The sequence below is a fragment of the Chondrus crispus genome, genomic scaffold (genome assembly GCF_000350225.1).
Source record: "Chondrus crispus Stackhouse genomic scaffold, scaffold_124, whole genome shotgun sequence".
Lineage (NCBI taxonomy): Eukaryota > Rhodophyta > Florideophyceae > Gigartinales > Gigartinaceae > Chondrus > Chondrus crispus.
Genome location: NW_005178986.1, coordinates 167,822 through 183,866, shown reverse-complemented (window position 1 = coordinate 183,866; position 16,045 = coordinate 167,822). Strand labels below are relative to the sequence as shown.

Here is a 16,045-nt window from a genome sequence, read left to right as displayed (position 1 = left end):
GCGCTTCGCCTCCTGCATCTCGGCTCGATATGTCGAGCTCTGCGACCCGGGGGTCCGTACCCCTTGCCACTCTTGGAGTGGCTGCGAAGGCGGTCGCGTAACTAGATGTCGTTCCGGTCGACATCGGTGAGGCGGTTCGTGCCCCCACGGGCCCTGCTCCTTGCGTAATGAGGACAGGGTCGGCCTGCCACTCATCCTCCCCGATATGGAGGGTCGAGGCGGGCGAACTTGTCGCGGCGGACTTCGTAGTCCTGCCAGCCTTCCCTGCCGGTTTCGAATCCGGCAGAGGTAAACCGCGCCGAGCGCGGTACGTTGTACCTTCCGCCGTGGCGATACGGCGGATGGTCGGAAGATCGGTCTTCTGACTGCCTGGCAGCCTTTGCACAGTTTCGGATACTGCGGCACGGGTTGCCGGTGCAAGTCCCCGCACGAAGTAGTGCGCGAGGGACTGTTCGGAGAAGACTGCCGTGCATCGGAACGCGGCAGTCTCGAGTCGGTCAGCAAACGTGCTTTCCGTCTCATGCGATTGCTGTCGCGCCGTAGCGACAGCGTCGTACGCTTCACCTAACACGTCGTCCGTGAGGTAGCGTTTTAAGAATTGATTCACGAGCCCCGGCCAGCTCACGTCGTCGTGGAGCTGGCCCGCGCGGAGGCCACGCATCGTATAACTCGTATACAGGCGCTCCGCGTCGTGCTCGAGGAAGTGCGCGAGGACTCGTACCGCAACACCTTCGGTCAGGTGTTGCGAGTTGAAGGTGATTCGGATATCCTTCAAGAACGGCAGCAGCTGGATCGGGTCGGTACCGTCGAAGCTGCGCATCGTGGGACGGATCCCACGACAGCGTTGGACGTACTTCGCAATCCGTCCCGCGTCACCCGAGGTAACGAGCCTCGAGGTGTTATCCAAGCGGTACATACGATAGTCAGCAACGGCGCTGAACTCTTGGATCATCGTATGTACCGGCTCGAGCCCGGGTTCAGCGGGACCCAGCGTGCCGAAGGAGGTAACCGGTAGCGTACGGACGTCTACCGGACCTGGATGCTCGGCGTAACTCGCCGGCGGGTAGCCGCCCCAGCGGGGATCGACGGAGAACATCGGTTCTCCGGATCCGCAGGCGGCTCCTCCACGGTCCTTTTCGTCCGCGTACGATACGCGGTCCACTTGCCGCCTACTTCCGGCGATAGGCGGCAAGGCTTGGGTCTCAGACCCGAAGTTGGCGTCTATCGGAGGACGGCTTCCTTCTGCAGTCCGACTGGTAGCGGCACCAGTCGGACGCCAACCCTCGGGGGCGGCGGCGCTCGGAGGTACGGTACCACCGGGCCCTCTCGGGGGGGCACCGGGTAGCCTTTCGGCCATGGTACGTTCCATGTCACGAGCACGCCGACGAGTGGCGTCGAGCTCAGCGGAGAGGTGCGCGAACGCACCCAATTGCTCTGCGGACGGAGAGGTTCGGTCCTCGGGTCGTCTCACCGAGGTCGGCCTCTCAGGGCGACCTTGCCCGGACGGTCCGGGCGAGGCGAAACGGGAGTCTTCGACGAGCACGATCCGCGAATGTAACTCGTCGATCAGTGCTCGGATATTCTCTAAGGACTGCGTCACTCTATCGAACCTCCCTTCACGCAGGGAGCGGAGTTCGGCCATACATCGAGTGTATACATGGTCCGATACATCGATCCGAAGGGAAGTACGGACTTCCTCGATGTATTCGGCTATGCGTTCGAACATCGCCGCCGCTCTTTCCTCGGAGGATCCGAGCGACGGTTCGCGGTCACGAGGACCTGCGTCGCCGTCGCCCGACGGGGCGGATGGGGACTGCACAGCGGCCGGACTCAGATCGGCTGCTTCGGAGCGGATCGAGGGCTCAAACTCTTGGCTCATCTCGACGCGATCGGTTCGCGGAGGGAAGCGGAAGTCTTCTCGGAGATCGGACTCCAGGGTCTTCTAGGTCGGGAGACCACTGTAGCATAAACACCCCCAACGGAGAGGGGTGTATGCACAGCTCGACGCAGACCCCGTCCGAACGGGAAGACGGGGGTGAAGCCGGACACCAGCCAACGGCACCGGGCAGCGGGCCCGGGTAGCGTGGTAGAGCGGGAACGGGGAGGACGTCGGTACGCGCGAGCGGTTCGACGCCTCGACGCCCCGGCGCGGTACTGGGTGACGATCCAGTACCGACGGGCGGAGGCGGAGCCGGCTCGTGGGCGTACCGCGCGCGTCCTCAACTCGCGCTCGGTGCCGCTCTAAGGTAGTTAGCGAGCGCTACCTTAGAATAAGCGGGAAGTCGGACCTTGACGGTCGGTGGGTGACAAGTCCCTGCTTGTCCTCCTCCACCGCCGCCGGTCCGCTCCATATTTAATGTACATAATAACCTATCATAATAGTACAGTACCGATGTACTGTAGCGGTCGGTCGACACTGTAATACGGTCAGCCATCGGGGCTGACAGTACACGTGTGCGCGCGTTCTGCGGTCCCGCGCGTACACGTGTACACGTGCGCCCCCCTGTACTCGGGGGTACACGTGGTGGTACTGTAGAGCATCGAGCTCTACAGTATCCGATCCGATTCTGAGTTGATCTAATCTAAGATAAAGCCCCAGGGGGGGGGTTATACTACACGTGCGGCTTCAGCAGTGTTCTTCGTCAAACTTTCTCTCGAGTCTGCAAAGAATTCATTGCTGAGAATGTTCGCTATGCTATTGTCGTTTATGCACAGCTGGGGAGGAGCTGCATGATTCTGATGACGTTGCAGCGCCCCCTCAAGCTTTGGAATGAACCTGTTTGGCTCTCTTTGTATCTCCAGGAAAGGAGGGTGCCGCCTTCGGATTATGTCACGATAAACAGGCACATCTGCCCCAGCAACTAAATGCTTGCACAGTAGAAAGGGGCTTCGAAGATAAGCCGGGCATGAGCATGTCCACGTGTCCTTGTCCACAATATAAATCCCTCGAATTTTCGTTGTGGCACATCTCTTCCATTCCTCGACAAATTCTCGCCACCAACTGGGCTTCTTCCTTCCATTCATCAGAAGATGGTAGTCCGATGTATACTTGCTCAATAGCTTACTGTCAAGAACATAAAGCAAAAGATCTACTCTGGGGCGGTTGTATGGCAATAAATAAAGGCGCTTCAGAAGTGACCAGTGCGACTCGCACATCATAGTTGTCTTCGAAAGGGGTATCAGGGAAGCATTTCTACGACCCCAACAAAAGAATATGTTATCATCATACCAATTCTGTAGCAGATAATCCTTGAGGGTGCTTTCTGTTCCAGACGAGAAGAAGGTGTGGAGCTCATCTTTGGCTTTCTCTTTTGCAAAAAGCATGGAGAAGTGCTTGTCAAAAAAGGATGCCGATTAAAGTGCAGGGTAATCAGGTCCATCAGCGCTTGCTCCTTTTCCTTCGAAAGGACGCTTTTCTTTTCTTTTCTCAGTCCCGATATCTTCTGCTTAATTGCCCTTTTCAAATGCCAAGGGCACAGAGACGGATTAATACCATACACACGCTTGATAGCGTCAAGCTGCCCGGAATCTTTGTGCGAAAAAAAGAACAGAGGACGGAAAGAGTTCAAGGTTCTATGCATAGCCTTGAAGACACCCAAAATTGTGTCTTTTCGTCTTACATTTTGTCCATGTTTGCCCCCTCCTTCGACGAAAAAGTAAATTAACGGAAACCCAGTACCAAGCACAGTACCTAACACGACAAAAAATTCCAGACCTGACCCGTTTGTTTTGTACGTCGAGTCAATGAACCCCTCTACAATCTGGTGCTGCCTGCATGAGGAAGCTCCTATACTGGTCGACAGTGCCACCGCAAAAGGAGACGATTGATGAAAAATGACATCGAAGTTTTTGCTTTCATTGGCAAAAATAAGTAGAGATTGCTTGGGATCCACTGACCTGCAAAAGTTTGAAGTGACCGTGTCTAACCAAGTCTGATACACCTGCGCGTACTGTATAAACAAATGGCCAGATGCGCGAAGATTCGCACAAATCATAAATGGTGAGCTCCTTTCCGTCGCTCGCTGCTGAACGATTGACTTGCACTCCTGCGTCAGACAGAATTTTCTCTGTGCCACTTCGTGGAATGAGTTGTGCCTAACTGCTGTTCTAGAAACAGCTCCACGTGAAAAAGAAAAAAGAGATGCCACCGCAGCAATTATACATTTGTGCAGTCAATTTTCTCCTCTTGGCATCGGCGTTGTGTCTTCTTTGACTGCAAATTAGTTGCACGGAGTTCAAGCCACGCATGTGCGTGTTATAACTGAACTTCTCTACTTTTCAACGACAGCTTTAACCTGTGTTTGAAATTCAAGAAGCGCAGCCTGATCCATGTTGCGATCTGTCGCGTACCAACATTCTACAGGAACTTTTAGATGCACAGCTGTATGAAAATGTTTACAGTGCTCCTCTTCGATAAATTCTGCTTCATGGGTAGCAACAAAGGGAAGCCAGGCACTGAAATAGACCTTGTTTGGGATACTAGTGGCGGGTTCTTGCTGGCGACAATGTGAGCAGTTTGTGCTCAGCTTTCCTCCCTTGCCCAAAAACCTGGCCATTTCCTTGTATCTTTTGCAGCGGTTGCACTTTGTCAAGCACAGAGCTCGTAAGTTGCTCAAACATGATTGGGTCTCTGTCCCCCATACCGTATTGTCCAGCGCAGAGAATACATTCTCATCAATGATGACAGAACTAGTGTCACTAGTATCTGACACGACTTTCACAATGGATTCTAGATCGGCGTAGGTCACCGTAGTTACTTCAGAAAGCGTTGAGACCACTTCTTCGAGTTTAGGGAACAAACCGTGAAAGCACTCGTGAAACATGAGTTTTGCAGGTGCAAAGTTCACTGTCCGTACCTCTCCTTTCCCAGATGACATCCCAAATGTACACAAAATGCCCGAGCCGCACTGCATATACTGGACAAGCGGTGTAAATTGGCGACAGGGGCAAGGAACAATTGCATAGAGCAATTAGAAGTACACTGGAGGCAGGCTGACTGACGATTGCGGGCGGCCGCGGGTGAGGATGAATCTGTGCCCACGCTGCGGACCGTCGCTTGTGGAGGAGCAGAAGCAAGATACAGACTCGCCTGAGGGGGGAACGGCGTCGTAATTGGGGCAGTGAGATATGATCGTAGCAAGAGTACGAGTAGAAGCGGAGACTTGCAGACACCGGTGGGGGAGCGCAAGCAGAATTGGGGCGAAGTACGGTAGTCTTTGAAGCGGAGCGGCAGGATACAGTTGTAGGACGGAGCGGGGCTCGTAACTTGAAGACGCAGATGCGTCTAGGTGGAGAGCGCGATTAGGATTTGGGCGAGGTACAGGTGGCTGTGAAGCGGAGCGGCAGGATCCAGGTGCAGGAAAGAGCCGAGCTGAGAACAGACAGGAATTCAGGAGCGCGAACGGTGCGAAGCCGAGGCGAAGGGTACGGTCGAAGGTGGAGGTGTGCGACGATCACCCCGATCACCGCCGGCGGAATTACCGTACCAATGACGTGGATCGGGGCGCTTGTGTGTGTTTGCCGGACCGTTGTGTCTCACCGAGGGCCTGATCCAGGCCGCAATTGCGCGCCGTTGTGCGCAATCAATTTCATGCGAAACTTTGGGCGAAATGTGGGTATTATTTTTCACCTCTGAAGATTATGCATAATTGAACCAGCCAGAAGGGTACAGAGATAAACATCGATAGAGTGACCCCTTGTCACAGTGACCCCCCTCGGTATAGTGACCGTTAGAAAAAAATTTCTTGCCACCATTGCGCTGAGTGGCCGTAAGGCCCACTTTTGCTTTTTACAGTGACCCCCTCACTATAGTGACCTTACCTGTACAGTGACCCGAAAATTTAGAGGGTCACTGAAAAAAAGGTATATTTTTATTAAAATTTTAACGGGTCACTCAAGAGGAACTCTGAAAAAATGAATCTAGGGTTGACAGAATGCGGTTTTGCTCCTGGATGGGCTTGAAGCTAGGGGTGAAGGTTGATTTCAAGGGTGCTTTGTGTCCCTGTTTGCTTATTTTTCACTTATTTTTGCAATGATTTCTTTTCGCGCCAGCTTAACGTGGCATTTTATGTTTGCGAGCCCCATTTTTATTCGCCATTTATGTTGTCAGGCCTGTAAGATGGACTTCACCCCTTTGTTTTGGGGTCTGTGCGCCGTCTGCACCCTGCTCCACTACAGTGACCCGCTCCGGTACAGTGACCCTTATGCCTATTTCGGGTCGCCACCTTTGGGGGTCAGGGCGTGTCTTAACAGGCTGGTTTTTGCTTTGCCTTGCCCGGTTTTGCCAGGAATACTTTTAAATTCTTAACAAATACCGTATGCTTCTTAAGCCGTTGCTTTTCTTAAACACATAAATTAAAACGTAGGAGCCACTCATAGCGCGCCAAGTCACTTCTTTGGGCAAGGCAAAGCAAACCGCAGCAAAACGGGGCATGTTAAGACACACCCTCACTGTATCGATGTTTATCTCTGTACTGTACCCAGGGTATTGTAGGCATCGAACCGGTACACACCAGTGATGGCCTGCAAAGCCAAATTTACAGTACGGCAACAGTTCAGTTTCTACTGCGCCAAGTGTGGTGCAACTGCAACCAATCAAACCCTTTGAAGTGCTTCCCGTCCTCAGGTACTGAAGGGCCCCCTTCGTACATCACGGTGCACTGGGCCCTTTGACACAGTCGCCCTTTCTGTGTCCGGGTACGCTCTGGCCAACCTCGCAACGGCGTTGCTTCACCAAAGCTTCATTCCTTGCATTCTGGTCCTCATATCTGTACGTCGCCGACCCAACGGCCAGGACGTTGAGGTTAGTCCTGCTCTATCATGCCCTCCGATGTCGATATTCAAGAGGTCAACTGGGATCGTCTAGTATGGACTACGGACCAGGGATCTGTGTTGGGTCAAGGTTCTTTCGGAGTTGTCTACCTTGGTGCACTCGATGGCTCACCGGTTGCTATCAAGGTTGTCAAGCCCTCAGTGCGCACCGGAAGTCTCAGTGACGAAACGAATGCAGAGGCTGAGGCATCGGCTATGAAGCAGCACCGACGTGAGATTCACAGACTCGCCGCAATGCGCAACCCTTACGTAATTCAGTATCTTGGCGTCTTCCGCAATCCGCAATCGCGCGCCCTCTATATTGTCACGGAGTATCTGGAGGGTCGCTCTCTTCACGAATCCATGTGTCGTATGCGTGCCCGTAATGCTGTTCTAGACGAGCGTTCTTTCCTGGCAATTGCTGGCCAGATGGTTTATGGACTCAATCATGTTCACATGCAACTGTACACGCACGGTGACATTAAGCCTCAGAATATTCTGCTTTCAGCACCACTTACAATGACGAAAGACAAGAGCGGTGCATTCACTGCATCATTCCCGCAGTCGGCAAAAGTTAAAATTGCTGATTTCGGCTTATCAAAGCGCCTAAAGGGTGCAAAGAATGTTTTTCTCAATGACATGACAGTTGCCACTAGTGAGTTTGGAGAGGGGCCGTGTGGCACATACCTTTACATGGCTCCAGAGGTGTTTGGAGGTGTTGCTCAGTTATCAGATGCTGATGCGAAGGCTGCTGATATCTATGCGTACGGTCTTATTTTGTTCGAGCTACTCTCTGGAGTTCAAAGTTGGAGTCTGGAGGGCGTGCGAAACATTATGCAGTTGTCTTGGTGCGTTCACGAAGGGAAAAGACCATCTTGGGGGGAGAGGCGGAGCCAAATCAACCCGAAGTACATTGATCTCGTTGAACGATGTTGGAGACACGAACCAAGCAAACGACCAAATGCAGGAGACGTTGTTGTAGAGATCAAGGCGTTGAGTAGCTCTTTTGAGGATCAATCTGTCGAAGTAGTTGCTCAGCCCACACTGACTGCGGAGGCCACTCTATCTCCTTCGCCAAATGCTACTCCCTCGTCCCCAAGAGATGAACGCGTCAACGTCAAGCCCAAAGCATCTTCTTCTCGACTGGGAAACGACAGCGGCCGAGCAACACCCTCTCTACCGCCGGAGATTCATGGCGGGGATTTCCCCAATAGGCATGGTGAGGGGGCGTTTGCGGCATCAACTGAGCTGAAAGCAGGAGACTCCCAGCCTTCACGGAGAAGACACGGAAAATGTGCTCAAGATGAGCTGCCTCAGCCAGTTTCAAGAGATCCAATAGCTGTGCAGGATAAAATTCCATCTAACCCGGTGACAATCCCCAAGATCCGAAGGCTCCATATCGTTGGGACAGAATCGCAAAAGTTGGAGGCGCCCTCGAAGCCTACAGGTTCTTGTGCTTCTTTCCATGATGACGGCGTCCGCGGAGAGCCCTCTGAACCCACAAACGATACGTACGCTTCCACGGGCGTCCATGTGCCTCCAAAGAATAATTCTGCAACTTCCGCAGCCCCTCTACAAATAGGGGCAAGTGACAATCTATGTCCTGCGAGACTCGATACGCTCAATGACGTTAGGATGCCACAAAAAGAAAATAGACATCCTAGTAACGCAGTGGAGAACCTCCGAAACGACCAAGCTCAACCCATCGACGTTTTGGAAGCTGGGCATGACTCACATGGAATTGATGACAGCTTTCTTGGTGGCGTACAGGTCATGCGTGTTCAGACTTTCTGTCTCCCAACCCCATCCCCACTACAGGTCCCCCAAGATCCTGAAGGGCGAGCTACCATGGGGACTGGTTCCATTGAACCTAATGCTAGACCACCCTCTTCTCAAGAGAGAAGATCCGGCGACGATATACTGAATTCATTTATTCAGTGTGGAAATAGCGAGGTGCATGTGGACGAAGACAATGAGATGCCCAAATGCGATGTCTCCGATATCGGAGGTGACTACTCTTTGAATGAAGAATCGAAGAAACGCACACTGCCTAAAGTGCAAGGCTCATCCACAGTTGAAAGGAATTCAGCGAAGGACTATAGGAATAGCAGCATAGGACCAATTGCTAGTGACGGTGGCGCTGTACGTGGCCTTCCTGTTGTGGCAGAACTGCCTTTACCGCTGCTGCAGCTCGAAATTAAGGAGCAGTCGCAGTGGCCGATGGAACGGATACAGTTGAAACCAAAGTCAAGGGAAACGCCATCGTCTGAAACTCACAATGTTCGAGTGGATGAAGAGCGGCGGTTCTCGTCAAATGTTGCTAGACCGCAGCACCAAGTCGTTCAGTCGCATCTACCGAGGTCGCCGAGTGAGGGGTTCTCAATATCTCCCACTGGAATGGGAAACGTGGTTCTATCACCACCACCTGATCCCAATTTAAACACCCATGTGGAAAGTATTAGATTCGAAGATGCCACCATTCGTGCGCAGAAAGAACGGCCTTTGACTACCCTCACCTCGTACCAACCATATGGAACCATGACAGGTCAAGGGGCGACAGCACCACTACTTTCTGAAACTGGGTACGGGGCTACTGGATCAACTATGTTGCAAACTCCGACGATGTCGAAGATTCCTACAAGGCTGCCTGGAAGACCTGAGCATAGTACCCCAGGCTGCCACAATTTTGAAAACCTAATGACGAAGCAATGTCGTTTATTAGTACCTCACAGCGATATGGAAGAAGTTTGTCACGCCCTGCGGACCCCAGATGCCGTCAAGCAGTTGGGCGTATTATGGAATCAAGGATGTACACAAGCAGTGGCTGGGGCTCTTGCGCAAGCTCACGATTTGAAAGGAGGCGATTTTCTATCACTGACATGTGATTTCCTTGGGCCGCACTCATCGGGCAAGCACGATCCGTTTGTGGACATGGGACTGTGCACTGCAATTGGAAACATCTCTCGAAATGCCTCTGACAGTATTAAACCACAGTTGGTGCTGCAGGCTCTTCGAGTGACAGTCTCAACAATGTTCGCATATCGGACAACCTTCGCGAAGAATGAGCTTGCCAGTGTTGAATTGTACACGTCATGCAATTTTGCGCTATGCAATTTGCTGAAGGTCAATAATAGCATTGAGGATGTGAAGCTAAGGTCGGATTTGGCCAAGTGGATCTTGTACGTTATATCATGGAAGATATCCGACAATGGTTCGGCAAGGGGAGCGCAGGCAGATACACTATGTTATGAGGCGACTTGCGCTGCACGAAACTTTATGTGGAGGAATGAAGCCAACGCACAGGCGTTTACAGAGGAGACAGGAGTCAGGGATGCCCAGCTGATTGAGAGTTTAATCGCCTCAATGAAGCAGTTTGATTGGAAGGGCAACGGACCATTGTCAGAAGCTTGTTTATCAGCTGTTGCAGTGGCAATAACAATACCGCAACATCGAAAAGAATTTATGAATCTTCAAGGTATAGCTCTGGTTTTGGGGGCGCTACATGGACGTTTAGATGAGGTGAAGAAAGCCAAGGTAGGATTATCAATGATAACCGCCCTGATTGTTTGGTCGGGGAATCGCATGGAAGAACGAGACATTTTAGAGGATGTGTGCGTGAAGGACCAGGTGTGCGTTCGACTGCTCAAGTTGTTGGAAGTGATGCAAAACCCTTGGAGACCAAACCAGACAAAGCTTGAAGCTCTAAGCATTGGTTATGGTACATTATTGCGGTGCATGGAATTGGGTGAACAACTCCATGAAAAGAATTTGTACGAAACGGCAGTGCAAATGACTTCTCTGACTGTTAAGAAGCTGTGCACGTCTAGTGAAAATGGCAGTGGAGTGTTGAGGGCCCGGAATGATCTGTGTGTGCAGGTTTGTGACGTTCTTCAACTGCTGGCAAGAGAGCCTAGGGCGCGGCTGTTGTTGCAGCAAGAAACAAGTGTATATCTCAAACAGCTGATGGGAGACAGGGGGCACGACGAAGCGGTGATAGGTTGCATGCGGACAACGCTGAATATATTGGAGAAGTCGCAGTAACTTCGATTTGTGCAAGTACGAGACCGTCAAGGACGATCTGATGTCATTCTAGTGTATAAAGATGTATGTATGTAGTGCCATGATATGCACTGTAGAAGACACCTTATACTTTACCGTACTGCACTGAAGCATATGCTACAGTGCACACACAACTGTACGGTCTTCACCCGCGAGTGCCTTGTTTATCATCGCCATCTTAGATGGTGTTGAGAGAGTTTGTAGAATGGGAGCCGAGGGTGAAGAGGGTGCGAATGTACAGTACTGTACACTGTAGCTCTTCGTTGTCCCAGGCAACTTCAGAAATATCATTTTACACGTGGACACATGTATAATGGGTGGCATGAGGCAATTGGACAGTTGGTGCAGGGCCACGTCATTGGGTCCTTGCTGTGGGGGGGGCACACAGCTTCTTCATGCCTCTTCAGGCATCACGCTGCGTTTGCGCGCAGCAACGCGAGTGGCCGCGGCGCCCACCGGCCTGCGAGTACATGGCTGGCGTATCTGCTTCGCAACCCCTGTGGCCCGTGGGGAGGTGCTTGCTCTCACTCGGAAGTTGACAAGTTTACACTGGCCTGTCACAGTCACTGACCCCTCCCACGCTCCTCCACAATTTTTTCCTCCACCACCTCTTCATTCTCCCGTTCTCGGCCCTCAACTTCGCCACCCCCCCCCCTGGCCACAACCCACAACTCAAACCGACTGCAGAATTCCCCTCCCCCTCACACAACGAGAAGGCACACGCTCCTTCACCTAACGTCATACCGACTCCGCTGAAACCTGGGCAAGCACGCAAGGCTTCCCGATCCACAACGGCAAAGCATATTGCAGTAGGCTATCATGACTTCTGGTCCCACCCAAGAAGAAGATGACGAAGATTCCATTTACTCGAGCGAATCTATCCAAAGCCCCCATCCCGTCCATCCGCCGGAAACCATGCTAGACCCAAGTCTACCCCAAACAATACTCCTCGACAAAAGCCTGGACGAAGACGACATGCACTATTTCCGCGAAAACATACAGGATTCAGAGGAAGGTTCTAAATTTGGTTCCGTCACCGTACTGTCCTCAGACGAAGAAAGTGGGCCGCACACGAACCACGTGCAAAGAAACACAGGCCCAGGCATACCTTCCCCTCCCCGATATCCCTCCGCTTCAGACTTCGTCGATGATGAAGGGATAGATCTAGGGGGGCTCAATGGCGAAGATTCCCTTGCACACCATTTGGAAAACCGACTTGACATTGAATCCGGATCACAAGAACCCCAACCTCCATCTAAAACCATGAGCCTCCAACAAATTGATGAGCAGGATGATATGTTTGATTCCGACGAGGAAAGAATTGATGTCGAGTCACTAGAGTCTTCTAGTGAGTCAAGTCGATCTGCTGATGGTCAAGTAGACTTGCGGCACAGGGAATCGCGGTTGCCCGCATGCAAAATGGACGGAGCGTTGCCGGAAAATGTCAATGTGAAGACTACCACTTTACCCACGTCGCGTAGTGAAAAGCAATCGGTAATTAATGGCGGTGGTGGTGCCTACTCTTTACTAACGCGTGCCAGTCAGACATTCTACCGAGCTTTCAAAAAGTCGTCCAAGAAGACAGCTCCTGTCGCCGTACTGAATGGCTCGTCAGGACATAGTGGTTCGAAAGAGGCAATGGAAGAGTGCTTACAAGTGAATGATGATGAGAGCCTGCGGCATGAGCGAATCATACAGTTACTGGAAGCCCAAATCGCGACCTTGAACGGGGCTCGAACTGGATTTGTCGATCTGCGGCTGTTGAAGCCGATGACAGAGAAGACGATAGAAGCAATCGAGAGAGATGGAAAGCTTCTCTTAGAGGATTACGGTGACATGGAAAAGCGATGCCGTAAATTGAAACAGAAGCGAGTTGAAGCGGAGGAAGAAGGAGAAGCTGAGCTGAAGGTGAAGGAGAAAATGTTAATTAACGCAAAAATGCGCCTTGCAGAAGCGCACGCCGAAGTTGACGGTTTGCGACATGAGCTGCGAATTGCGCAGCGCTCCCTGGAGACTCCGGAACGCCAAAAGGCGTGGAAGAGAGAGGAAAGAAATAATAGAAGAGAAGTAGCTGATGAAGACGTAGTTGCCATGAGAAAACAGCGCAAGGCTGCTGAAGCACAAGCAGATGAACAAAAGTTGCTGTTGCAAGCCGAGACGACCGAGTTAGAGCGATTAGAGAAGCGTTATCGGGATTTTGAGGGAGATTGGGCCTGACCATGCGACCTGATTGTTAAGGAGCCCGGCTCGCTCATCAAATGGCGATATCAGCAAAAACAGAGCGCCAGCACTCGGCTGCAATAAGAGTCCATAACACCATTGGATCAATGGCAGTGCATTGTCAACGAGCCACAACCCAAGCTATTTCAAAGTCGGACTTGACTTTGTTGACCTCTTATTTCTCAAATGCAGTTTACGGTCGGCCGCAGTCCGTGCCTGCGCATGTCACCGACGGCATTTTGGCGCATTCAATTGTTCTATTCTGCGTGTACAGGAGGGAATCATCCGCAACTCGGACTCATATGAATATGCGCTTTTCTCGCCAAGGAAAGAGGTTTCGTGCAGAAATGATCGAGGTATCCATTGCCTAGACGAGGGCCAAGGATCCGACGCTCATTGTATTCAGGTACGATGCTCATCCAATGCCAAGCGAAAAGAGACCATTCCATTGAAAGTCACTGATGTTGAGGACGCGAGAGTGTGAATGTGTAAGGAGGTAAGGACGTTAGCGTCTTCTTCTGCTGATTTCTATCGAGGTCCACACCGGGACAGAGTGCCACTTCATGGTTTGTCCTGATCTCTAAAGCGTGTACTCGAATGGAAGGAGTACACTTTCAGTTCTTAACCGTGTCGAGGCAAGGACTCCTCGCGGACGTTACAGAAGTCATCATCGCAAAGGACATATCTGTTCAAATTTGGGGGGTTTCGCCTCATCTCGAGTCCAGGAGCCTTCAATAAGATGCCTGTTACTCTGTGCGTCAACAACAACGAAAACTTTCTACCTGACGTTTTTGCTTTTGAAACGTTTTAAGGCAACAAAAGCTGCCATTTGAATGGTTCTCACGGATCCATGAATGCGTCTTCGGAAAAATGCACTCGGACGGGTGGACATAGTTGCTCATGCATCAGAAGCAGAAGTAAGGAATTCTCGCCGGCATTCAGACGGACCATCTGCCGTCACAAGTTCCACCTTTTACGAGCTGTGTCAGTTGAACGTCCGAGGATCGGCCGGGTCGCGGCCAACGACAAGTTGCAAGCGTAACCATGTCAACAGCAAGGCGTTGATGCAGTTCTTATGGGGTAAATGTCACCTCAGCTGCATGTCACCCTAAGCTTGAGAGCCTCAGAGTGTTCGTTTAGTGCGAAAGAACAACCGTATTGACTAGGAATACAACGAAGGCCTACCAATATTTACATATTGCGTTTATTGCTATGCAAGTATGGTTTTGAGTTTGATTTGAAGGAAAGGCCGATGTTGTTTGCCATTTTTATCTGGCTCGCTTAGACAATCATGGGCCCGACTGTGGCAGTCCATCATGAACGAGGTGTCAGTGAGGTGTCAGTAAGATAATGTGTTCTGAGAATATACACACTGCACCTTTCAGTAGCTCGCTTTCATGATGCACTGCGTGACTCATGCACCTGCAGAGCTTCTCAGAGATTCTGAACTTTTCGCAGCCTCATCTTGAATATTATCCAAGCGTGGTTTCCGTCGTTTATCACTTTGAGAATTGTACCCTGCCTTGTTCCATTTTGGGTAGAAATGTTGGATGGAAAGTAGCTGTTGTCCATTACTGAGAGGTGACGAAGCTTTACTAAATCTGAATACGGTAATACGCAAGTCGTTGAGATTGAAATTGCTGATATCAATGACACATGAAGCAGTGATGCAATCAGTGAATTCACAGAAAGAGCATTAGATAGGCTTCGTGGGCTCGAATATATACATATATACTGGCGAAGTACTATTTTGTGCTGCACTAAAGTTTTGTGATTTCCAGAGCTGTCCGTTCTGAGGGGAAATCAATTCGGCGTACAGTTTCCACCCCTGTAACGTATTTAGGATGCCGCCACCAACCAATAATGCCATGAATCTTTTGAAATTCGAACCACACATTGGGAGTACATTAGCAGGGCTCTGCTTTGCTCGCACGGCTGTGTCTTTGACGTAACTTGGTTCTGCACCGACAAGTCTCTGTTGGTTTCGACGAGAAGCACGCAAATGTTCAGCGAACAATCTATCGTGTTTTGAACATCATTTTGGAGTCCAACGCGGCGCTCCTTCCCAACAGTCTCAGGAAAGTACGAGCAGAATTCACCAAGCAGTCCGGCCATCACAACAAAACCCTGCACGGACTCACCTACACCAAAAATCCCTCGAACAGAAGAAACGATGGATCGCACGTTTGAATGACAGGAGTCCTCATAGATGAAGTACGGAAAGTCCCACTCGCCACCCTCAGCATGCTTCAAGAAGCGTTGTTTGTCCGGTTGGTACATCAAACCCTTGCAAGAGATTCCGGACCTGCCATGTGGTTGGGAATGGATGTCAAAATCCTCGGAGCGCATGACAGCTCCTTTTCTCCCGACAAGGACTCGAGTGTGGATAACTTCGGTCCGGAAATTGGAAAGAGAGTCATAAATTTTCTCGAGAAAGATCTCACAAGCATGACAACTTTGTGGCAGCCGCGGTTTCGGTATGGCTGGCATGAAAGGCTTTAACGTGGATGAAAGTTGTCATCACATCGGATTGAGGCGTAGCAAGCGGTAAAATAGGACAATACCGATTTGACGGCGCCTGCACTATTTTTGAAAGTCGAAACAAACATTGGTAAGTATTCCTTAAAGGTACGGATTCGGGATCCGGAGAGGTGGATATGACAGCATGTGTTAGCAAAGTGATTCTGGATCGAACTTCAGACGTGGTTTCCGAATCGTATGAACTACAAAGCGTGATTTCGAGCGAGTTGAATGTTTTGAAAGATTGCGATCAGAGCATCACCAAGGAGGAATGCCTGGGATTTTTTGGAAGACTTCAGTTGGACTCCTTGCATCATTTAGAGAAGCTCGGAGCCGAGGGATTCCAGGTTCTTGGCCCGCGAGAACTGTGCAATGCAGTGAATTCTTGGATTAAAGACGAAGATCTAATTGAATGTCAAGCATACCTCACGGGCGA

At 51.1% G+C, this 16,045-nt stretch overlaps 3 protein-coding genes; 2 read left to right on the top strand and 1 right to left on the bottom strand.

The window, feature by feature from the left end:
* The first annotated feature begins 6,819 nt into the window (after positions 1–6,819).
* On the top strand, positions 6,820–10,957 carry CHC_T00009245001 (Serine/threonine protein kinase). XM_005712931.1 is given in 2 exon segments: positions 6,820–10,851; positions 10,852–10,957. 1 exon segment carries the CDS (start codon positions 6,820–6,822, stop codon positions 10,849–10,851), a length of 4,032 nt encoding a protein of 1,343 aa, XP_005712988.1. The 3' UTR covers positions 10,852–10,957.
* Positions 10,958–11,688: 731 nt separating this feature from the next.
* CHC_T00002082001 (hypothetical protein) lies at positions 11,689–14,902 on the top strand. XM_005712930.1 is given in 2 exon segments: positions 11,689–13,086; positions 13,087–14,902. The coding sequence occupies 1 exon segment, from the start codon at positions 11,689–11,691 to the stop codon at positions 13,084–13,086; it is 1,398 nt and encodes a 465-aa protein (XP_005712987.1). The 3' UTR covers positions 13,087–14,902.
* Positions 14,903–14,928: 26 nt separating this feature from the next.
* On the bottom strand, positions 14,929–15,579 carry CHC_T00002081001 (hypothetical protein). The gene has a single exon (XM_005712929.1). It carries the CDS (start codon positions 15,577–15,579, stop codon positions 14,929–14,931), a length of 651 nt encoding a protein of 216 aa, XP_005712986.1.
* Between the last annotated feature and the right edge of the window lie 466 nt (positions 15,580–16,045).

What these genes read in the sequence shown, in the direction of transcription:
- CHC_T00009245001 (XM_005712931.1), top strand. Translation starts at nt 6,820, where the DNA reads ATGCCCTCCGATGTCGATATTCAAGAGGTCAACTGGGATCGTCTAGTA.
- CHC_T00002082001 (XM_005712930.1), top strand. Translation starts at nt 11,689, where the DNA reads ATGACTTCTGGTCCCACCCAAGAAGAAGATGACGAAGATTCCATTTAC.
- CHC_T00002081001 (XM_005712929.1), bottom strand. Translation starts at nt 15,579, where the DNA reads ATGCCAGCCATACCGAAACCGCGGCTGCCACAAAGTTGTCATGCTTGT.